The sequence below is a fragment of the Myotis davidii genome, unplaced genomic scaffold (assembly GCF_000327345.1).
Source record: "Myotis davidii unplaced genomic scaffold, ASM32734v1 scaffold168, whole genome shotgun sequence".
Lineage (NCBI taxonomy): Eukaryota > Metazoa > Chordata > Mammalia > Chiroptera > Vespertilionidae > Myotis > Myotis davidii.
The window spans coordinates 5,933,208-5,958,015 of NW_006383016.1; the positions used below are offsets into that span (position 1 = coordinate 5,933,208).

Genomic DNA, 24,808 nt, shown 5'->3' on the forward strand with positions numbered 1-24,808 from the left:
AGGGACTGTGGAGGGCGGTGGGAAAAATGGACACATATGTAATACCCTTTGTAATGCTTTAAGCAATAAAACAATAAAAAAAATATTTTTGCTCTTCTTCTACACCTCATGAAAAGCTCTCCTTAAAAGCCATTACCTCCACCAAGCTGTGTATCCTGCAGCCGTCCTCCTGGATGAGCCTGTACTTCCTAGAGAACAAATCCCCCTTGTCCTCCAACGTGAGGGCGGCCTCCCTCCGGTGCTCTCTCCTGGGGAGCAGCGTGCACTCGGCCCACGCCCTCATGGTTTGCTGGATGGCTCTCACGTTGCTCTGCGTGCGCTCGACTCTGCGCTCCAGCTCGGAGGTGGCCTCTGTCACCCTCTCGATGTACCCCCAGCAGTCATCCTGCCACGTCAGTGATGTCGCGGCTGCCTGCAGCTGCTCGTCCACAGCCCTCAGCTCGTCTTCGATCAGAGGGTATTCAACTTCCAGGAGAGTCTGTTTCAGCTTGTTATACGCTTGCACCAGAAGCTCAAGGTTGCCAATGTACTGAGCAAAGAAAACCCCAAGTATGTTAAGGCTCCTTTGTCCACCTTGGATGCATAAACATATCACAGGTCTCCGCGTTAATAATTAACACTCAAAACGCCTCTGTTCAATATGTAAAAGCACAAACCTTTAAAATAGTGTTTCTTTTTTCGAAGATGGTTAAGGCTGAATCCGGAATGTCTGACATCCTCAGCATCAAGAGGTACTTCACTTCCCTCAAGACGGCCACCAGCTATTGGAAGAACATCAATGATTACAGCATATTGTTCTATTTTTAACACAAGTCAAAATCAAAATCAAAATGTAAATTTTTATCCAATAATTATAATTTCAAATTGTCAAGGTAGGAGGCCTTTGTCACATATGCTTGTTCAAAGCAACAATCGCACATTCCACAGGAGTATAAATAATGAAGTTGGAAATCAGTGATGATGGCCTGCTGTCTGAGATTCAAGCCATGACAGTGACACGTGCACACCCAGATCTACAATGGAAGGCCACCAGTGGACCTCGGACCATTCCCATACCTTCAGTTCTGCTAGAATGCTTGTTTTGGAAATACATATTTGTTCCAACATGATTAATATACTAGGGAGAAATCTGAGCATTCCACACATTTTGTCTTTGCTAATCTGCAGTTTAATCAGTAAGAAACACTAGGAAAATTGCTACAAACAGCACCCAACTGAACTGAAAAGCCTAGGAATATACAAAATGCCCATATGGACACATCTCAAACATCCACCAGTTCACACTGGTAGCTCAGTTCACACACCATCCATTCTGATGGTACGACTTTCCACCTGGTTTCTGATGACCGTCTTTCCATTTTACAATCACACACGAGTTATAACCCTTCTCCCACCCACTTCCATAAGCAAACTTCAGGTCTTTGTCAAGGGAAAGTGTCATATTTATTGTAGTATGTATATATTACTTAACCATTTAAAATGTGTACAACTGTACTACTATTTTCTCTAGGTGACTACTAGTATTTTCTTAATGTATCACTGACAAAGTTTGAGTCCTGCACCCATAACCCCTTTCCCCCCATAAGTCCTGTACTGTTGATTGTGCAGTCTTTCATAATCTAGTGATTTTTAGGAATGCATGTCATGTGGCAGAAGTGGCTGTACCTCTAATCACAGGTTCTGCCCAACTGGCATGGCTCAGTGGTTGAGCTTCGACCTACAAACCAGGAGGTTACGGTTCGATTCCCAAGCCCAGGTTGCAGGCTTGAACCCCAGTGGGGGATATGCAAGAGCAGCCAATCAATGATTCTCTCTCATCACTGATGTTTCTCTCTCGATCTCTCCCTCTCCTTCTCCCTTCCTCTGTGACATCAATAAAAATGTATTTTAGAAAAATAAAAATAAATCAGATTCTGAGGAAAAGCCCATAAAACATGCTTAAGAAGGTAAACCAGTTGACTACCTTAGGTTGTCCCTCCCTATGTTAACTAGTACAATATACTTTGTGTTTATAATCTATATTTGGTGAGTTTGGAATCTTTTCAGGGAGAATTATAGGCATTATCCCTGAAACACCTCAGGAATTTCGTTTCTACATACTGGTTTTATGGAATCAGAGGTAGAGGGAATCCTCAGGGCATATATTTGTGTCTGTGTGCTGAGGTTTACAAACAAAATTAAGTGATGGTATTCACTGTAATATTTTAGGAAAACAGATCAGAAATTGGGTACAGATTATAACAAACTCATGGAGGCCAACTTTCTCATACATTTGAGCAGCCATGAAAAATAGGGCAATAGCTAAAAGTGAATATATAATCTTCACTATCTAAAAATTCAGCCAGATGTGTCACTAGTCTTTTTTTGTAACAGCAACTCAGAAATGGATATTCTCACATGCTTGTCCTTTCCTGTAGAGCATATTCACACAGAAAAACAGAAAAAAAAGCTTCCTTTGTGACTCCCAAGCTATCAGACTTGGAGATAGGTTGTTTAAAATATATGCATTGTATTACCATTTATATGCACATATAGTCATTATGTGTAAATATAGACATATAAACACATATAATTGCTACTGAAGCACCCATACTTTAACATGTTAATGATGTGAGAAAACATGAAATTTCTTTTTGTTTGCGGTTTTTCATGGGGAAAAGATCTGTTCAATAAGGGTAATTTTCCTGGATGTTATTTAACTGTCAATATTATTTTTGGCATTTTTATGTTGTTTTACATTTTTTTGAAACTTGTCTTTATAAAAATTACCATTAATTTAACTAACATATTCAAGTTTATTGTTTCTTTGAAGGATATTACGACACCAAAATTTACCATTGTCCATCCACAGTATGACTAACAGTCTTTCATTCCATATAATTTCTGGATTCCCCAAATCTTAACTTACATGATAAAATTTTAATTAATTAAAACTACTACTTTCATATGTACTATGAATATAATTCAAGGCAGAAAACATGATAAAAGACTAATGATTCTATTCAGGTGAGTTAACATTTAATAAGTATTACCAAGTGCCAGGCAGTATGCTAGAAACACAGAACACAAAGATAAAATGAAATGTACCCTATTCTTAAGTAACTTACCAAGCAAAGTGAAAATGGTAAATGAATACTTATGAGGCAAAATAGAGAGGAGTAAATATAGAATTTGGGAAACAATCCTAAAACAAAGACCTATTACAAGTTGTTTTTAGTTATATTCCTCATAGCACTGACATTCTCACAAAATATAAATGACTGGAAGTATCAGGAATATGCTTACAATAAAAATCACTTCTGTTAAACATCTTTAAAACATCAAACCCCTACCTTTGGGTCAAAGTTGACACTGAGAAGACCATTTATGGCACTGAATTTAATCAAGGGTTGATTCAAATTGAATTCACAGATTTCATCCACGTTATTTTTCCATTCATTATAGATACGATTTTCAAATTGGTCGAGCAGAGCTGTCATTTCAACATACTTCTGGTGAACTGAGGCATCATCAGGACTTTCTAAGAATCTGTAGGAAAATGATTCTATATATTAGATAGATTTCAGCTTAACTACTTTACAATAATATACAATACAAAACATAACAAAACACACCACAAAAAAATCAGGAAGAGAAACAATAAAGGCCAAATAATGCTATAATTGTCTTTGCCTTAAAAGATATAGTCATGAAATGAATGGAACGCCAAGGTTTTTGCCAATAGCAACAAGATACCAATTCCTACAAAGAAAAGAGAAAGGTACAGAAGTCCACAAAATAAAAGGAATGTTAGTAGTTATTGAAAAAAAGAAAAGAAAAACAGTAACAAAAAACTACAAACATATTTTGGGTGAAAAGGAAAAGTAAAAAGGATAAGGATTGAAAACGCAGAACTATGTGAAGTTATAAGTCCCATTAAACATAGTCCAAAACCATGGGGATGAATCCTCCTCCATGAGCCCTGCCAATGGAAAGAGTTAAAGGAAATGAACAGCTAAAATGAACAGCTCCTGCCCTGTAGAGAAATCACCTGTATCAGAGGGTGGTTTTCACCGTGAAATACTCACAGATACTGGAGAGATGCGAAGTTTGACCAAAACGTCTGGAGTCGGTCCAGGATCTCTTTAGCCCACTTGATGTTTCCTGAGGTAAATGGCATGTTCTTGTTAAGAACTACATTTCCACATTCAATCTGCAAATTGTTGTTTTGGTGAAAAGGAAGGGAGGGAACATTTAATCAGAATGCATTCCAACCTTGTAAGCAATTATTCATTTTGGCACTTTTACAGGGCAAATATATAAAATACAAGAGGCCCAATGCATGAACATTTGTGCAAGAGTAGGTCTTCCTTCCCCAAACTGCTGGCACCAGCTTCCCTCCTCCTGCTGCCACAGGCACCCAGGACCTCAGCTTCCCTCCTCTGGCACCTGGGACCCAGGCTTCCCTCGGGCTGCCCGCAGGCACCCGGGACCGGGGCTGGCTTCCCTCCGGCCCCGGCTTTGTCAGGAAAAACGTCCAGAATGACGTCCGGAAGGATGTCTGGTCTAATTAGCATATCACCCTTTTATTATTATAGATATATATTAAGTGACTTGATAAGTAGACAAGTAATGGTCCTAAAACAGGTTCTTCATTGCCATAAGAAACCCAATTAAATAAAGCAGACATCATTATGTAAAGTCTTAGTAGACAGCCCCAACCCACAAATATGCTGTGTACTGCCCCACTTCCTCCCTCACTTACTTGTTTCACATGTTCATTATACAGTTGCTTACACATATCCAACTCGGCATTAAACATGTGCACCAGTGAGCTGTAATGTGGGCTGAAAATTTCCATGACAACTGGTTTCTCTAGAAAATTCCCAAATATGGTCAAAAGCTAAAAAAATCAAAGTTAAACAATGGTTAAGAACTACGGATTTTTAATATAAATACTCAACTCACTATTTCTCCCCTTACAGCTCTTACACAACTAGAAATAGAGCAAAAACCTAGAACCCTTCAAGTATTCTGCAATACCTCCAAATCTGAAACTTGCCCTAACAGGTGACTTGGTTGGTTGGTTGGAGTGTCATCCCATTCACCAAAAAGGTTGCAGGTTACATCCCTGATCAGGGCACATACAGGAGGCTACCAATCGATGTTTCTCTTTCACATTGATGGCTTTAAAAATGCTATTGTTACCCTAGGCGGTTTTGCTAAGTGGTTAGAACGTCAGCCTGAGGACTGGAGGGTTGCGGATCAATTCTGATCAAAGGTATGTACCTAGGTTGCAGGCTTGATACCTGCCCCTGGTCGGGGCATGTGCAGGAGGCTACCAATCAATATTTCTCTTTCACATTGATGTTTCTCTCCTTCTGTCTCTCCCCCTTCCTTCCACTCTCTAAAATTCAATGAAAAAAAATACCCTCAGGTGAGAACAACAACAACAAAAAATGCTACTGTCACATGTTCCAGATCAAGAAACTGCTTTATAGGAGGGAGTGACCTGCCTGAATTCAGACAGCCGCTGGGAGCTGGCATTTGACCCTGGGCAGCCTGCAGCCCGGCCTGTGCTTCCCTGGGCCTCTCAGAGCCAAGGTGGCATTTAAAACCATTCTTTTATTATTTGCTTGCTCTGCATAGGTTTCATGAAATGTAAATTATTAGGCCTGTTATAGAGATGTTTTCTTTGACATAAAAGAAGGGATCTTCTCTAAATAACTAAATATTATCAACGAGGCAGAACGCTGTACAAACCCAAGGTTTGTGCCTTGTTAGTGATGTGGCAAAAGAGCTGTTTTTCCTCTTAGGGAAACAACAGGTGTTCCCCCAAATTTGTTTTCTTTAAAAAATACCTTCATTGTATGTATTTAACATTTTGTAAACATTTCGATAAACTACATTCACTGGGAAAAACTCAACAGAGTAAAAAGCTATACAAACTAAAATGCAAATCTAATTGGATCTTAGAGGCCAAACACATTCTGGCTTTTTTCCTGGTGATGCTAATTATAACTACTGTAGAAACCGCTAAATATTTAAGAATCTGCTTCGTTAGCTGCTACCTAGCAAAATGTAAGTTACTGTCTCTTCACAACCAGTTTTGTTGAGTCTGGACTTCGTGTTTAAATCCAAAAGTAAACACTGTCTCATAGATTTAACCAAGAAATGCACTCCAACCGGAAGGAAACATCTGAGAACAATCCCTTCCAAACACTCATCCCATTGACTGCAACTGAACCAATACCAGAAGCTCGCCGCCTGCTACGTCGCATCTTGCCTAACCGAGATGCTAAGTGGGACTTCACTCCAAGTACACAAGTACCAAAGACAGAATATCCTTTAGGGCAGTGGTTCTCAACCTTCTTAATGCCACGACCCTTTAATACAGTTCCTCATGTTGTGGTGACCCCCAACCATAAAATTATTTTCGTTGCTACTTCCTAACTGTAATTTTGCTACTGTTATGAATCGTCATATAAATATCTGATATGCAGGATCTATTTTCATTGTTACAAATTGAACATAATTAAAGCACAGTGATTAATCACAAAAACAATATGTAATTATATATGTGTTTTCCAATGGTTTTAGGATCGTTTGACCCCCAAAAGGGTCACGACCCACAGGTTGAAAACCGCTGCTTTAGGGGCAGGTTTAAAGCCAGAGAGTAGTCGTAAAAAAAGAGTCAACCTTTTAGGCAGCAGACAGGATCCTATCTTTTCAGTATCATCGATATATAATAATTACCCTCCAGGATGAGCATGAAGGCCATATGAGCCTCCTTGTCACAGGCGAAGGGAACTAAGCTATTTCATGAAGAGTGCAGATGCTTGCCCTCCTGTCACCCTCAGGGCTAAAGATGGACCTCAACTCCATGCTTCTTTCCCCTAAATATCCCACTTGAGTTCTGTGATTTCCTTCTACTTCTTAGCTTCACTGTGTAATCTGGCTTTCCCAATGCTGCTGCCACTGGTCAAGTGGTACATACTCATGTTTTCCTATGTTTGCCCCTCAAAAATTGATTTCAGAGAGGAAGGGAGAGAGAGAAACATCAATGATGAGAGAGAATCATAGATTGGCTGCCTCCTGCACGCCCCCTATTGGGAATCAAGCCCACAACCCAGGCATGTGCCCTTGACCAGAATCAAACCTGGGACCCTTCAGTCTGCAGGCCGATGCGCTATCCACTGAGCCAAACCAGCTAGGGCCCTCAAAGATTTTTTTAATCGGCTGCTACCTGAACTATATTTTTAAAACCATCGCAATTTTATAGTTTTCAATTACATTGTCTGACACCTTTTTCTAGACACCTTCATTTTCTTACATACTTCAGTCTACCTTCATGTACACACACTGTAAATTTTAGAGAGACATCCATTAGTATTTTGTTTTGTGGTGAGCACCAACACTGTATGCTTTGAACTAGAGGAGACCAGTGTTTGGCTCCAGGGCCCTCCTGGCCACGTCTCTGCCAAGAGCAGGCACTGAACCATGGCCTTCGGAGACCAGTCTGCAAGTATCTTCTCCCTGGGACACAACAGCAAAGGGTCAGAGTCCATCGTCCACACCAATGGTAGAAATCGTCTCCCTAAATGCACAGCCCTATCATCTTGTTCTTCTCCCCCTGCAGTTCCCCAGCAGTGTGTCATTTCAACACTCTGATTCCGTCAGCCCCCCTCACTTCAAGCAGTTGTTCAGTGTTTGCTTCACACAGGGCATTGCAGGTGATCTAAATGCAGCCCAAACTGTAAGACCATGTGCACACCCCCCCTCCCCCCCCCCGCACAGCATGGAGGCAGGGCTCATCGTATATGTTTCAGTAGACAGGGCACAAATAGGTGGAAAGTTAAAGATACATGGCAATCAGATAAAACTATTTAGGAAAAACAGCTGGCACACACTAGAATGGAATCCATATTAATGGTTGTGAGAAGGGAAAAGAAAGACCCGAATTAGAAAAGGTAGGAGCCTTTGTAATTAAGACTTCCCTCTGCATCTTTCTCCCAGTTATACAAACACAGCGGCAAGGAGCTCCAGGAGCAGAGAATGTAATCAACTATGATGTAGCCATTAATAAAAAATATTGCTGAATTTGGTTATAAAAGCAAGAAAACATTTATGATTCACTGCTAAGTGGAAAAGGTTACCAAAGGGGGTCAGAAAATGCCATTTTTGTCAAAGAGAAATATGTATGCATATCTAGTCCAAGAAAGAGTGAGGCCGTATTAAATCTATCAGTCTTTCTGAGAGATGGGATTACAGGGGGTTTTATTTTATAACAACAGGCTATATATTTTGGCCAGTGACATCTCTGTTTCATCCCACAGCTCTGAGAAAAACAACAACAAAACAACAAAGAAGTATTTGATCCCCATGAATTTGTGTTAAAATGCTTTTCAGGGGCCAGAAGACACTGTTTCTCCACCATTTGACCAATTCACCTGAATCTGAGGGTTAAAATCAAACAAATCTCGTATTACGTCTGTGTCAGTGACACTGCACTGCACTGCCATTGTCAGCGAACTGTACCCATGATTCTCCAGCTATGCTTCTGCTGGTGTTGAAGCCTCTTTTGCAATATCATCTGAGTTTGTACTTGGCTTGCAATTCTCTTCTTTGACAAGCGCATTTCCACAGGACGTCCCTAGTTCCTACAGCAAACCTTCCCTTTGGGAGGACTATCAAAGTGCCTTTCTTTCATGCAACTCTGAATACATACATACCGTGTTTCATCAGTTCTATCACTAACATTCTCTCATGTTTTAACATCTCTGAAATTGGACCATGTTAATAATCAATGGAATAACTTTTTGACATTTTTCTTTATTGATACACAAAATAATTGTGTATCTGATAATCGTGTCTTAAACCTGATGAAAGACAGTATATAAGCTGCTATTTGTTTTAGTCTGAGCAATAAAGTAGGCAGGTGTACCCAACATATGTAAAAATGGGGGTGGGGGGGAGAACTCTTGATTTAACAGAATTAACAGATAGTTTTCACTTTTCACTGTGGCTTCATTTTGAATTGCTATTTCATAGGCCATGCTAAACTTGTTCTCAAGGCGTTAAGACCTAAAACACTGAATGCAAAAAAAGATCAATAGTTAAATGTCCTGACCTTGTCCAAAATAAACTTCATTATTCCGTAGTGCATAATTCAAAGCTCCTAATGCAGTGAGCTGAATGTGAAGACTGTGACTAGTTAACAGTTTACCTGAATCAGAAAGGAATGCACTCAATCCTCTCATCTAGCAGTCTAAATTATTCATTAGTAAATTATTATTATGATAGCTTCTTTAGAACCAACCTTAAATGCGGCCTCCAAACCATTGCAGTTAAAGAAACCTTCGCAAAGAATTGTCCCAAGCCTTCTGTCAAAATCCAAAGTTTTGGATTTAAACACAACATAATCACTTTCAAATTCCTGTAAATATCAGAGTAAAATATCAGTTTACAGGAAAGAGTCCAGGAGTGAAAACAGCAATCCTCTGAGCGTAATCCACCTCCCTCCTGTCTGCCCGCTCTTTCTGGGTGAATTTATTTTCATAGCAGGATCCCAGGGCAGACCACGAAAGACCAAGAAAGACCTAGATCGGACCAACTGCTCCGTGGCCGCCTTCCGGGAACACTGAACACTCAGCACCGTCAGCCCATGTTTCCACAGTGCAGACCCCACCTCAGTGCTCGGACCCACCAGCCTGTCCGCCTCCCAATCCACCTGGATTATCAATGAAAAAGCAAGGCCTTCCAGAGGAGAAAACAGAACCCATGTTCACTGTAACCTCAGGAAATCTATACATTTCAATACAAAGCTTTTTCGTTTTGTTTTTCATGGAGCAGAAACCCTCCCGGGGAGACACTGCGTCTTCAGGTGAGAACTGAAATCACAGTTCTGGAAAGAAGCATCATTAGTGAGAAAGATGAAACACAAAACACCCTTGCATTTCTCCGCACCTTGTCACTATGCAGTTAGCAACCCCCAGCTTCCTCCCAATACAGAACCACCCACTCTCACAGTGAGAGCATGAGAGGATGCCCATCCCCGGCACAGCACTGCGTCGCCCCGTCTCCGTGGAGCGGCCCCAGAAAGCCAGACACCTTGGCTCCCCGGCCTCGCTGCCCCCGAGTGCGCGCCCCACATTTACCACGATGAAGTCTTTGTTGCCTCCAGAAACTGACCCTCCATCTATTCACAATAACAGAAATAATGATGATGATGATGGCTAACATGGACTCAGATTTCTGTTCTAAATGCTTTACACTATTAACTCAAGTCTCGCAACATATGATGTGGGCAATATTTTTTTCCCATTTTATAGGCAACAAAACAAACTCAGAGGAGTTACATAATTCGCCCACAGTCACACCACTGGTAGATGGCGGGACCGGAATTTAAAGCCTGGCAACCTCGTTCCGGAGCCCACGCCCCGACCATGATGTTTCCATGAAGGAGAGCACCTTCTGGGAATGGAACAGGCGCTGAACACGGGTGTGACGGCAGCGTCCAGGGCACTGTCACAGACCGCACTGTTGTATGTAGCACCGAGAGCCTCCAGCTCTCCTCAATTACAGCCCAAGAGTCTCTTCATTCAAGGGTCACTGACTTCTACAGGTAAACACAACTTCCCAGCAAGTTGTGACAAGCCTAACGAATCCCTCTTCTCGGTATGGCAACGAGGAACATGCAGCTACGATCCTCAAACATGGTTTGAACACTTTGTAAGTAATATCTCAGGAAGAGAAAAAGGCTAATCTTCACCCTGGATCTCTCTCCCTCTTTCCGAGGCTCCTTTCACCCCCTCACTCTCTCAGCCCCAAGTCAGATGGCCCATCGCAACCCTCCCCTGGGGAGTCCCCCAGATCATTCAGACTTCCGTTGCATGCATCTCACACATCTCTCTCTAAAGCAGCTCTTCTTTGGCATCCGCCTAACAGGAGTGTGAGCAATCTCTCTGACTCCTTTCTCTCTGGGTCAAGCGCTACAAGGCTTTTCTCTGAGCCACCTCTTGAATATGCCCACTATTCTCCCTGTCTGCGGGCATCACCCTGGCCCGGATCAAAATGACCGCTCATCCGGTTTCTGTTAACCACTTTCTAACCACGTTCTTGACCTCTGGTCTTGTCTCACCGAATCGCTCTCCGAACTGCAGTCTACACAAGCTTTCTAAAATGGAAGCCTGATCATGTCACTCTTCCCGTAATAATTCTCCAATTCATCATCGTAACTCGGGACCCTGGATTTCTTCAGATAACGTCCCCAAGTCTTGTCATCCACAAGGCCCTTCCCTTGTCCTTTATACCGTTCTCCCAGCGCCTCTCACCTTTCGCACTCCAGGATCTAGCCACGCTCCCACTCTGAGTAACACAATGTTCTGCTAACCCCTTTCTTCTCGCCCACTCTTCGCCCCTTTCATTTCTATTTACTTTTCAGTTCTATTTATCATTGTGTACTTTCTGCTTCCTTTCACCTGCTCTGGGAAGAGGCTCTCTCGCAGCACTCCGCATAATTGCCTACCTGTGTCCTCCCTGCATTTTAAGCTCTCTGAGTACAATGGCCAGGTTTGTTTGTTTGTTTGTTTTCTCAATTATAGTACCAATATTTAAAGAGGCTCCCAGCACATAGCTGTTTTGCAATAAATATTTATTAAAGAATTATTTATTAAAGAATAAGTGATATGCTGGTATTACTCAAGAATCATTATGAAGTTTTTCTACATTCTGAACTGCAAAACTGCCCCTTATTAGTGACATAGGAAATTAATAGTTTTATTTAGAGAAATGCTATAGCTGAACTTAGCTCCTAAAGGCACTCACTCAAGCTGCTGAGTGAAAACCAACCCTAATGATGCCAAGACAGGGGCTGAGAGAGCAGTTCAGGGGCGAGTGTCATCCTCCAGGTCAGAGATGAGATCTGGGGATATGTCCAGCTTCTATCTGACCGAGCCTGATGCTTGGCATGAGAGAAAGAGCAGGATCATGGAAGACCCCAAGGCTACGCACTAAGGAGCCCGTTATATGTGCCACTTCATGAGTGGGAGAAGACAGGAAAGAGTAGGTTTGGGGAGCAGTAAAGCAGGGGCTTGGGTTCACGAGCTTGTTTACTTTGAGATGTCATTAAATATGTAAGTAGAGATGCACCACCAAGAAACAAGCCCAGGCTGAGGTCTCCTGCTATGTTTGAAATGGTTCTACACGGAAACACACAGGGCTACGTCCTCTCTGTTCGAGACTGCGGGCAAGTCCTTTAACCTCTTTCATCCCAGACAGGCCGGACCGGATGGTACCTATTATTACTGTGACCTACGGTCATTTCAGCCAAATCATTTCCAACTTCAACATGACTTGATTCTAAAAAATAAAAATGCAACGGTACAATATTACCGTGTTATTGAAATCGGATGGGTCATAATTGCTCTGTTTAAAAATTTTACAGAGTTCCATAAATTCTTCACTCATCTCATGGATTTGTCCATTCAGAATGGCTCCCTTGGTACCACCAAATTCAAGTCTCTCCAGCTTTTCAAATTCCAATACGGTGACAAATATATCCTTTGGGGGAAAAAATAAACACACAACAGTAAAGATCTTTCCACCACCCTGAGCAGGAAAAAAGAACATCTTAAAGTTTCAAAGAATATTTTCAAGCATTCAAAATCTGTGAGTTAATGGACACATGACAGAAGATAAATAGGAATGATTTAGGTGAACAGAGTCACTGCTCATTTTTTAAATCATACTCCCGTTTTCCTACTTACTGTATAGGCAAACCTAGCGTACCATGGCTAAACATATGACTCTCTAACTGTATAGCCTTTTAATAATGAATCTGACCCCCAGGTAATATCCAAACTAGTACTTGCAGCACCCACCCTTTGCAATGAATGAGCTCTCTCTTGGTCAGCTTCAGGGAACATTATGAAAGGGAGACTCATGCTGCCAGGAGTTAGGCCTTTAGCCTTCACATTTCAAGAGGCATTCAGGCTGATTATGTGATAATGAGAGTTTTCAAAACATGAAGCTTTAATTTTCAATGAAATTCAACATATCTTACATCAACAAAAAAGCCCAAACTTGCTAGGAAGAGCTTATAAGGTAGTAGTGCCACTAGTTCCAACTTTAAAATGAAACCTTAGCCAGTTGGCTCCATACTACCCGTGTGTGAATGTGTATACAAGTGTGTGTTTTCATTTCATTTGGCTTTTAGTTATTTTCATGGGGTTTTTTTGTTTAGTTTTATGAACGGTTATTCATGTTTTAATAGCATAGTATACATACAGACATATACTAATAGATAGTGCGATTATTTTAGATCATCAAATACTTTTCAAGTATGGAATCCCTATATCAAACATTGAACTTATTTTTAAAAAGGAGGATTAGTTTACAGCTTCCTGATTTACAACTGTCTTCCAGGAGCTTCGTAAGTAAAGGGGCACTGGTGCAGAAAAAGATTCACTTACTCCCAGTGTAATAAAAGAACCAAAAACAATTTTTTCTTTAAAGAAGCCAAAGTAAAGCTTTTAAATCTATCTTTATAGCTCTGATCTTGTGAGCTCCTCATGAGAACATTAAGAACGGAAACCTCCCACCTCCCACCAAATAAACTTCTCCCAAGTCATATAAAAAGCTACAGGATTTTTGAAGCCATCTACAACATGAATAAATAACAAGTCAAGAAATGAATACCTCTATTTTCATGCAACGGTCCAGAAATTTGTCAAATCTACAAAACACCAGCTGAGACTGGAAATCCCATGGCTTCACCTCCTTGTTTCCCATGAAATAGTTTCCCAGTCCTTCTCTGTAGTTGTAAAAAGAACTTTTGAAAGTCTTCAGGATGTTAATGGCCACCTGCACCTTTTCCAGGGAGTCTTCAACTTCTCCTTTCAAAAGGTCTTCAGGTGAAAGGTAGGCTGTCGCCTAGGATTTCATGAAAGGAAACAATGATCAAAAATATGTTCAACAGTTTTTTACTGAAAACATCTGTTTCAATAAATCATTTTATTTTATTTTGTATTTAAAATTTTTTTCAATGAGTTAGTTTTCAATGACAATGAATTGGGCCAGCAATGCTGTGAAACAGAAAGCATAAATTCTAGAAATTCAGGCATTTGGGTTGCAATAACATACATTAGAATAATCTACAGATGATTAACATTTCTTGATTTATACATTCTAGCAATAACTGCTAAGCTTCATGGATATGACAACTGTGTAATCAGAATTTGCATAGGTATTCCTGTCAGCAAATACTCTACATGACTTGTTTGTTTGTTTTTTTTCATATAAACAAATACACAAGCCAGCCACACCAGTGTGACTCAATGGTTGAGCATCAATCTCTGAACCAGGAGGTAATGGTTCAATTTCCAAGTCAGGGTACATGCCCGGGTTGTGGGCTCAATCAGTGGTTGGGGGGCATGCTGGAGGCAGCGATCAATGATTCTCTTTCATCACTGATGTTTCTAGCTTTATTTTCCTCTCCCTTCCTCTCTTAAATCAATAAAAATTTTTTAAAAATCATTTTTGAAGAAGCTAGTAAAAGTAAAATTACATGTATGATAAAATACTTAAGTGGGGGGGAAAGAAAAATCAAAAATGCTAAGTTTTATGAAATGAGAATTTCATTATTAGTACACCACATATTGTGTTGTAATTAAAAATCAAAATTTATTTTAAAATATGGAGCAAAGCATAATGAATTAAGAACTCCATCACTGCCCTGATCGGTTTGGTTTAGTGGACAGAGCGTCGGTCTGGGACTGAAAGGTCCCAGGTTAGATTCCAGTCAAGGGCATGTACCTTGGTTGCAGGCACATCCCCAGTGGGAGGTGTGCAGGAGGCAGCTGATCGATGTTTCTCTCTCATCGATGTTTCTAACTCTCTATCCTTCTCCCTTCCTCTCTGTAAAAAATCAATAAAATACTTTTTTTTTAAAAAAAGAACTCCATCACTTACAGTTGGGTGATCTTGAGAAAGTTACTTATCTTCTCTGGACAGCAGGGGTTTTTAGGGGTTGCTGTTGTTACTGTTTAAATGTAAAATGGATCTACTAGCACCTTTGACAGTGAATTTCTGTAAAGGTTTTAAAAGAGTTCCTGGCAAATAACAGGTGTTATACAATATTTGTTAATATTTTAAAAATAAAATAAAATTGGAGAACAGCAAACAGCTTGTGAGCGGGCAGGAGAGTTTAGCTCTTCAGGGAACCTAGGTATGAAAGTTGGCTCATTGCTGATTTTTTATTCCTAACATGTTGGGGCAGATTTACTACAAAGTCCACTTGAAGAATCAAGAATCAGGTCAACGGAACCTTTGGACAGAAGTCAGGAACAGTAACTAAGGAACTAGAGAAGCTACATTATTTCTCTGAGAGTGTGGCAAACTCTGGCCATCGACACAGACTAGGGACCAGGGATAACAGGTTTACAGATCTATAGGTAACTAGAATTTCTTACAAGCCACAGACAACAATGAATGACCACCTTTGGGATTTATACACAAACAGGACATAGTCTCAAAATGAGGTGAGGATTCAGGGTTTCAGAGAAGTGGTGGTTATGGTCACTGACTCTGCAATAGAGATCTTGCTTAACAACAGAGCAAAAACTGAGCTTGCATAACAGAGAAAGAGAAATAGAATACAGCCAGAGATAAAATATACGAGGAGCTGACCTGCTATTTCCTACCAATAGCTTCAATTATCTGTGAGTCAAAGGTTTGGAGCCAACTTCTATGAGCTTCTACTAAATGCCACACTGGACATTTTACTTAGGTTATCCCATTTGATCCTCACAATAGCCATGGGCTAGGCATTATCTGCAGTTATTGATGTGGAAACCGAGGCTCAGGGAAGTAATTTAACTTCCCTTTAGTGGTTCAATTAGATTTGAATCTACCTTGGTCTGCGTCCAACATACTTTCCATATATCACTCCACCTCTGAAGAAGCGGAGAGAAAATAATAAGCCTATTAATAACTCAGTGTCATAGACCAGAAACTCTTAACTGCATGTCAGGACACCTGTTCTCTACTCTGGATTTCCCCCTACATTCTGGGAGAGATTGAGCAAATGATGTTATCTTTCAGGTCTAATTCATCTGAAAATACACACGCGCGCGCGCGCGCACACACACACACACACACACACACACACGGCCAGGGGCTGGATGGGAACACAGTTCCCCAGCCAGTTTATCCTACATTGTTCTCTTCATTACTTAGGAAGGCAAACTTCCGGTGCCTGGGGCAGCAGAAGCTCCAAGCTGTTTGTCCTGACTATGAGTAGACTTTCCAGGTTCTAAATACCTTCCAATTTATCCCCCTCCACAAAGAAAAAATTTTCGTTTTCTATATGAGCTAGAAGTGAAAACCACCGGGAAGCGTGAGCCTAGAGCAGTGACTTCGAGTCAATCACAGGTACCCACTCTCCTCTGGCAAATAATCCAGGCCTTTCCAAAAGAGCCTACCTTCTTGGCCACAAAGATTGTACCGGGAACAGAAATAAAACACACGAACCAGAACTAAAAAGGAAGACAGCCTCTTTCCCACGAAGTTCCTCTACTGCCAGGACACACACCTGGGGCGACCACAAACCACCACACTTAACCTGTGGTGAGAGTCTGCGAATAAAGTCAAACACAAGCCAGCAAACTGGAGCCCGGCAGGAAGCTCTGAAATGATCAGGCGGCCTCTCGGGACAGGCTATTCCTGAAGTCACTGCACTCTTAGACCAACCTCTACACTTCTTGTTGTTTTTGACTCTAGTTTGTCCGTTGCAGCTGAAGGAGATCCAATTTTGGTGGGAATACTTCTTAACAACTCAAAGGCTAAGCCATATACACAGATCCTGACTCTCTGGCATTTGGTTCAGACACGTGCCCTGCTGTGGACTAAATTGTGTCCCCCAAAATTCACATGTGGAAGCCCTCCCTAACCACCAATATGACTGTACCTGGAGACAAGGTCTTTAAGAAGTAATTAAGGTAATTAAATGAGGTCAGGTGGGTGGGACCCCAATCTGATAGGACAGGAGCTGTATAAGAAGAAGAGAGGGAACGGTCTCTTTCCACCGTGTGAGGACACGGAGAGAAGGCAGCCGTCTGCAAGCCAGGAAGAGAGCTCTCACAGGAACATGCCCATGCGGGCACCTTCATCTGGCTCCCGGCCTCCAGAATTGTGAGTAAACAATTTCTGAAAATAAAGCCATCTGGTCTATGCCATTTTGTTCTGATAACTCAAGCAGACTAAGACACACACTCCCACTAAGAACCACCACGTTCTAGGGCCTCCAGGTATCGTGCAGCTCTCAAATTACGTAACATCCTCTGATACCAGGGACACGAGAAGAATCAATGTTTACACAGAAAGGATGCAGAAGCAGTCCATTTTTTTCTAACATTTTTCAAGTTGACTTAAGAGCAGAGAAGCAATTGTAAACAAGAGATTTTTAAAGCTCCACAATTAATCAGAATTCCATTAATACAATTCCACTACTATTTTTTTAGGGTAATTTTTTTAATGTATTCTATTTACTTTTTACAAAGAGGAAGGGAGAGGGATAGAGAGTTAGAAACATCAATGAGAGAGAAACATCGATCAGCTGCCTCCTGCACACCTCCTACTGGGGATGTGCCCGCAACCAAGGTACGTGCCCTTGACTGGAATCGAACCCGGGACCCTTCAGTCCGCAGACCGACGTTCTATCCACTGAGCCAAACCAGTTAGGGTGAGGATAATTTTTTTCCAGCCAGATTCTCTTCACTTTATTTTCTAAAAGTCCTCCGCCAGTCAGTGTTCCTGAGGAAACCCAAGTAAAAGCTACACAGCCCTATGTATAGCTGCCTTTTATTAGAAGTAGCCTTAAATCTCTTTGAAGAAACGGTGATATTAAACAAACAAAATTCATTAACAACCTGGCCTTTGAAATTATCTGAGTTATTCCCAGAGCTCCTGTGCTGCTTAGGATGAAAAGTCACCTGGCCCTTAATCATGAAAGTCCTTTCTACAGAAAGAAAGAGAAAAACAGTATTCCGACTGTAGACTGGGTTAATTCATTTTTCACTGGCCTCATAAAACCTACCAGATGGCAATCATTCCTCTCTCTCCTACTTTCAATGCTACATACCTGATCGATGAAGAGATTACAAAACTCTTGCAACAAAACTATGACCCGAGCAGGAGTGTTGTAAAACACGGAATGACTCCAGATCAGGCAGATGGTATGAAATAACGGGGCGATCAGACCACGGGTCTGTGGGAACTCCGTCTCCTGGAGACACTGAATGTGCCTCCGCAGTGGTCTCAGGTAGAGCGCCACGTCTTGGGCTTCGAGGAGAGCTGGAGGAAGAAAGCCACCGTCACTTCTAACCTCACAAGTTCAAGAGGACGATGCAGAACAACATGGCTGGACTTGAATGGGGTCCTAGTTCCTTCCAGATCACTGATCCCACAATTGACACAGGACAGGTGTGGAAGCCTGTATACCCCGTCCATCTGGGACAACCATTCAGGAGAGCCCTGGGGTAGCTACTCACACAACACAATTGTGTTGGCAGATTCAGTGGGCAAGAACCCTGAGTCTCTAAAGAAATGGACTTAACTTCATGGAAACTGTGGGCATAAAACACCTCTGTGAAGATGTCACTTTATGATTTGGATTACTAGCTTCATCACTAGAATGCTAATTCCTCCTAGGTACTTGGGCTAACAATTTAATCATCTATGGCCTCATCCCAGCGTCCTATGAGCCTAACTCAGGCAATGACTGGGAAATTTTCTACTATATTGTTAATCATAATGTAATATAACTTGCTCTGATTCTCCCAATAATTCTGCAAGGAAAGTGTCAATATGCCAGTTTGTCCAATGAAAGCCAGAAGCTCAGCAAACTTAATATTGGACGGGAATCCATATCTGACAGACCGCCCCCCGGCCCCCCACCGGTCCCCTGAAGCTCAAATATCCCCGCCATCTATTGCCTCTTTTCAAATAGAATTCATGGAGAAAGCCCTAAAAATTTATCAAAGTAGATTTCAAGTATTCCTAACCTTCCACATGCTACTTAAGAAAATAATAAAATTTTCTAATGTTAAAAACAATATTTGTCCATATTATTTTACACTTTTATCACTTAAAACTTCAGTATTCTGTCTATTTACATTTGCTTAAACATGTCTAAGAAATCATAAACAGAAATCCAGAAACTGGGGAGGGCGCTAGCCCTGGGAGAGGTTAAAGCTGAAGAGCGAGCCCTGGCTGGTGTGGCTCCTGTACACCAAAAGGTTGCAGGTTTGATTCCTGGTCAGAGCACATACCTAGGTTGCAGGTTTGATCTCTGGTTGAGCACATACGGAAGGCAACTAATTGATGTTCTCTCTCACATCAGTGTTTCTCTCTCTTGCTCTCTCTCGCTCCCTTCCCTCTCTCTATAATCAATAAGCATATCCTTGGTGAGGATAAAAATAACTGGGTAGTGAGAGGACAAGGAGACTTGTCAGTGGATCCCTTCTTGTAATTACTGGGTTTTAACAATGTGCATGCATTACCTGTTCAAAATTCACCAACCAACCAAACCCTCCTCTCTGTATGTTTAATCTTCACTAAAACTTTGATGACGACTTTGAGTTCTTACAAGCTCAGTAGGTGGTACTTGTGAAACACACTCAGAGAGTCTACTAGCAAAGAACTGGAGTGATTGTAACCCAACTATTGATTAGAAAATCCCTATGCTGGGCTTTGACTTATTCCCTGCTGACTACCAAAGGCCTTTCCCCGTCACATATACACATTCTCATTACAACTTCCACCTGGAGCCACTCTGGTAGGTACCTACTATAGACCCTAAAAATTTAGTATCAATAGAGGAGGAAATACAGATGATTCAGATGAATTTATCGTCCAGCCGGTGTGGCTCAGTGGTTGAGCATTGTCCCATCCACCAAGAGGTCACTGGTTCAATTCCCAGTCAGGGCACATGCCCAGACTGTGGGCTCGATCCTGGTGGGGGGGAGGGGGTGTTCAGGAGGCAGTCAATCAATGTTGATATTTCTCTTATCCATGTTTCTACCTCTCTCTCCCTCCCTTCCCCTCTCCCTAAGATCAATAAAACATTTTTTTCTTTTTAAAGATGAATTGTCATTAGAAGAGCCAAGTATCATCGTTTCATGTTTCATGAGCAGGCTACTGGTCCAAGGCTGGGGAGCCGGCAGGCAGCGCCAGGTCATGAGGGGCTCGCGAGGCCAAGGCACAAGTGTCTTACCATTTTTCACAGCCATGAAAATGTCCTTCAGAGCCGGGAAATAGCTGCTTCGTTTCGTTTTCAGGATCGTCACCATCTTGAGGACAGTAGGAGCCTGAAGCTAAATTGGAAAAAAAATTAACAAATATAAGCTAGATTAATGACTAAATAAATGCATTCCCTAATAAAATCGTTAAATTATATTCCACTCATAAACAATACACACAGCATTTAACCCTCAAAGACATATCTGGTTTCAAGTCAAAAGTAATTTTTAAAATAACATTTTTGCCTTGGCTTTCTTAATTTGAATTTTAAAAAATAATTTACATATTAGTACACAGGTAAAATATTAAAATCTGTATATATACTAGGAAAAGCCTAAGCAACCGGCCGACCAGCCAACAGCTATGACACACACTGACCACCAGGGGACAGACGCTCAACTCATGAGCAGAAACCACAGACAAGGAAACATGGAATAGACTGATGAATCTCAAAGGGAGGGGGGAAAGCGGGCAGGGCGGGAAGAGATTAACCAAAGATCTTATATGCATACTTGAGGCCTAGTGCATGGATTTGTGCACCAGTGGGGTCCCTCGGCTGGCCTGTGGGGATCGAGCCAAAACCAGCTCTCCGACATCCCCCAAGGGGTCCCGGATTGCGAGCGGGCATAGGCCAGGCTGAGGGACCCCACCGGTGCACAAATCCGTGCACCAGGCATCTAGATTCCACATAAAATTTCTTGCTCTGTTTCAGGAAATCTCTAAGAGACCTGTAAACATAAGAATAAATGCCTTTGTTTTAGAGCATTAAATGGAGTAACTTGTCAGGAAAGCACCCAGCAGAGGAACCAAAGTTAGCTCTCCCAAAGCAACGTCTCTCCACTAAGACCACATTCTTTCCCAAATCAATTAAATTGACTAGATTAATTAAATCTCATCATCTTCGAAGTTTCCCTGGGAAATCTCTCCTTTTCTGTGCCACCAAGTGCTCCCAGCTATCTCCAATGCTGTCCAAATATTCTCACAAAGGGCAAAACTCACATTAACCCCCATTTGTATTTATAGTGCACACCACAAAGCACTTCGGAAAGAGACCAAATTATTCAGCCATTCAAAGGCAGTAGGTTAAATTTTTAGAATTATTGGAAATCACTGCTCCAAAGAGCAAATGCTACAAATAGTCTTCAAATTCAAGCCAGAAGCACTTTCTAGGGATCTCTACTTACTTGATCATAAATGCATGATAGATTCTCTTTCCTCATTGTCCAGAAATCCAGTTCCGTCTGAGGATTCGAGTGAAGACCGTTCAGCCGGGGCTGCCCTGAATCCTTCTCTATAATTTCTTGGATTTGATGTGACCATTTAATGACCACTGATTCAATGGCATGGAGCACTGTCCTTTCATTTGGCTCCAAACTACAAACATTGATAGGATTGATAAACAAGTCAGATCATGTCATCCAAATAAAGGTAGGGCTTGGGATTTAACAGGTATTTTATGTGCCCATAAACTGGTTTCTAAATAGAAATACTTCAAAATAATGGAGGTAAAGTTTAAAACCTCCATTATTTTTCTGACCTCAGTGTGAGTTGTGACATTGTTGTCATTCGTATCTCTCTCACATTAAAAAACATTGTTGCCCGGCCAGAGTGGCTCAGGGGTTGAGCATCGAACCATGAACTAAGAGGTCACTGGTTCAATTCCCAGTTAGGGCACATGCCCGGGTTGCAGGCTCCATCCCCAGTAGAGGGTGTGCAGGAAGCAGCCAACTGATGATGTTTCTCTCTCATCAACGTTTCTATCTATCACTCCCCCTCCCTCTCTCTCTAAAAATCAATAAAAACATATTTTTTAAAAAACACACTGTTAAGCAAAAAAAGTTATAGCCTCTAAACCATTTTACTGAAAGAATATTCTTGACATCATGGCAACTGTTACAGCTTGCTTTTTGTAGCTTGCTTTTTAAACTATATACTTTAAAAGGAAATAATTCATACAGTGCTTTGGCATAACATTATTTTTAAAACATGATGTAGTTATAATTGTCAATTTTGCTAACAATTTGCCGGAGGCCTGATATCAAATGGGTATGTTGGCTCTCATTTTAATACCCTGAATATACCATGTCATTACGTACTGGGTCCCTGGAGGTTTCGGATCCAAGTCAAATTTTCCTGCGATAGTCGGAATTGGTAGAAAAGTTCTTCTCAACATTTTACCCCTTAAAATATGCATTTTATGTTTCATGACTTCTACGTGATGTTCCATGTCTTGTGAAATAAAACAGGACCAGGATTTATGGTTGTTCCTATTTGAAAGAATGGGCACTAAAATCTAGAAAGAAAAACACGTTTAAAAGCAGTTAAATTAATTTACATACAAGGTGCTCCTTTAAAGATTTTCTTGTCACACAAAATCGGCAACAAAACCACTTCATTTCATAAATATGCTCCTATGATATCAAATCTACAAAAAAAAGACAAAATCAGACCCATTTAGAATTCATTGATGAGACAAATTATTTCAGAGGCAGTAACTGACTGCTTGTTCATTCATTTGCCCATTTATCAAACATCAGTGAAAGCTCTCAATAACTCAAACTCTGCATGAAATAAGCGAAGTCACGTCAAGTAAGGAAACTGCTTTCTTAATGCAAACTGAGCATATTGGCAGATAGATTAATGAAAAAAATCTTCTTGAATCGCATGGAGGGAGAGTAAATTAACCTTCTCAAGCCCCGATGGCAGGGCTGCGCTGACTGAGATCTGATTTACTAACACCTAACCCAGCAGTTCCCAATGTCTGGGGCACAAGAGCATCGCCTGGGGGTTCTGGTAGGGGCCTGGCCCTGATTTTAATTTGTTTGAGGTGTGCCCCGGGTGGGGGATGGTGTTCAGTTCCCCAGGTGATTCTAATGTTCGGCAAAGCTTGAAAGCCCCTGCTCTGATTCCACCACCAGTCACTGAATACAAATACGCTGTTCCTCAAAGCGGGTGCATCAGGTCAGAAATGCAGAATCCCAGCCCACGCAGCCTGCCTCTACCGGAATCCCCAGGTGGTTCTGATACACATTAAAACGCCAGTAACATTGGTTTAGGGGGGCATTTCTCTTTGAAGGCAACCATTTCTAAAACTTTGTTTCCATTACTCTTAACCACTTAGAAACTGACAAGAATCAAAAACGGATTTCCAAAAAGCTTTCCAAAGTGTCAGTTTGTCTCCACTCTGGAGGTGAAGTTTAAAACCTCTAGCTAAGTACAAGAGCCTATTGAATGCAAGCTGCTTTTTATTTACTTCCAATATTTAGAAAGAGGAAAAATACGATCCGTTCCTTGCAGGAACAGTCTAAAAGCTATTACACTCCATCCATCTGGTTAAAGAGATCACTGGCTTCTACATTCTCTCTCTCTTAAAAAAAAAAAATAGCCAGAGCGGACCTGAATAATTCCAAATGTCACTAAGGTCATCGAAAGATTCAAATATTAAAGATAGACTAGTACCTCGTCTAGGAAAGCAGTTACATGTCCCAGAGATGAGGCCGGTATCTCTCCAAATAAAACCGTTTGAAAGAAATCATTTACTCCAGTGCTTTCCGTAATCTTCTTGGCAACATAAATGAGTTTTTGTTTTGCATCTCTTGGAATCTGAAACAGGAACAAGATCATTGGTGTAAGTCCAGATGTAGTGTCCATGTTAACAAGCAGAATCTAACTTGTAGCTGGACCACTAGCAAAACAAACAAAACCGGATACCTTCCAGAGTTCAGTGTTCTATCTCCTTGTCTACTGACCATTTTTTAAATTAGCTACGATTATATAAGTAGCAAAGCAAAAAATTTCAAAATTCACAAAACTTGAAGGCAAGTTCCTGTTATTCTCTCTCTTCTCTGGGATCCTAATTCCCAAGTATTATTACGACCACATCCAGCGAAGATAGTAACATTTTGCATTCCACTGAGGCACTGTCAGGCCTACCGATTGTAAATCTTGCTGCAAACTTGTCACACTTGAAAAATGCTAAAGTCAATGCTGTACTTGTAGGTGACACGTTAACCTTCAAGGGGACGAGCAGTCGACATTAAGAAGGGGCGGGGGAGAGCGAAGGGAAGAGAAGGGAAGAGGAGAGGAGGAAGCCCGCCCCCCCCCCGCCCCCCATGGTTGGTAAACACCACGTTTGCGCAGACGACGCGCACTCCTTTTTAAGGGCCTCGTATTCTTCCCCGGGATGAAGTGGGGTGACAGCAGTCAAGTTACTGGGGTTCTGCCAGACGCATTTTTAAGGAAGGGACTCCAGAGTGACCCAGGAGCGATGACACGGAAGTTGCCTGGCACCGAAGCCACCCTGCGCCCACGCCCAGGCAGCGGGGAGAAGCCCCGCTGGTCCCGCTTCGTCGGGTGGAGCAGGCTCCGGAGCTGACCTCCTGAAACCACCTACCGCCGCTAATGGCAGCGTGGGCGCATCTGGGGGGTTCTGCCGACTCCAGGGCGGACTTAGAAAACGCTTTTTAAAGGGCCTGAGAGTTGCCCCCCCTCCCTGATTTAAAAGAGGGTTTCGCGTGCCAGCAAAAGTTAC

At 41.7% G+C, this 24,808-nt stretch overlaps 1 protein-coding gene across 1 annotated transcript in view; it reads right to left on the reverse strand.

Annotated features, from left to right (window-relative positions):
• DNAH11 (dynein, axonemal, heavy chain 11) overlaps positions 1-24,808 on the reverse strand; it is a 198,265-nt gene that overhangs the window by 172,970 nt on the left and 487 nt on the right. Inside the window, exons 2-14 of the mRNA XM_015558132.1 lie at positions 23,737-23,880; positions 22,370-22,570; positions 21,462-21,644; positions 20,252-20,351; positions 18,119-18,330; positions 13,678-13,911; positions 12,373-12,540; positions 9,299-9,415; positions 4,745-4,882; positions 4,068-4,192; positions 3,333-3,528; positions 657-761; positions 137-529 (exon numbers count right to left, since the gene is read on the reverse strand). Of these exons, the coding sequence (XP_015413618.1) occupies positions 137-529; positions 657-761; positions 3,333-3,528; positions 4,068-4,192; positions 4,745-4,882; positions 9,299-9,415; positions 12,373-12,540; positions 13,678-13,911; positions 18,119-18,330; positions 20,252-20,351; positions 21,462-21,644; positions 22,370-22,570; positions 23,737-23,880 (2,316 nt within the window). The remainder of the gene's footprint in view (positions 1-136; positions 530-656; positions 762-3,332; positions 3,529-4,067; positions 4,193-4,744; positions 4,883-9,298; positions 9,416-12,372; positions 12,541-13,677; positions 13,912-18,118; positions 18,331-20,251; positions 20,352-21,461; positions 21,645-22,369; positions 22,571-23,736; positions 23,881-24,808) is intronic.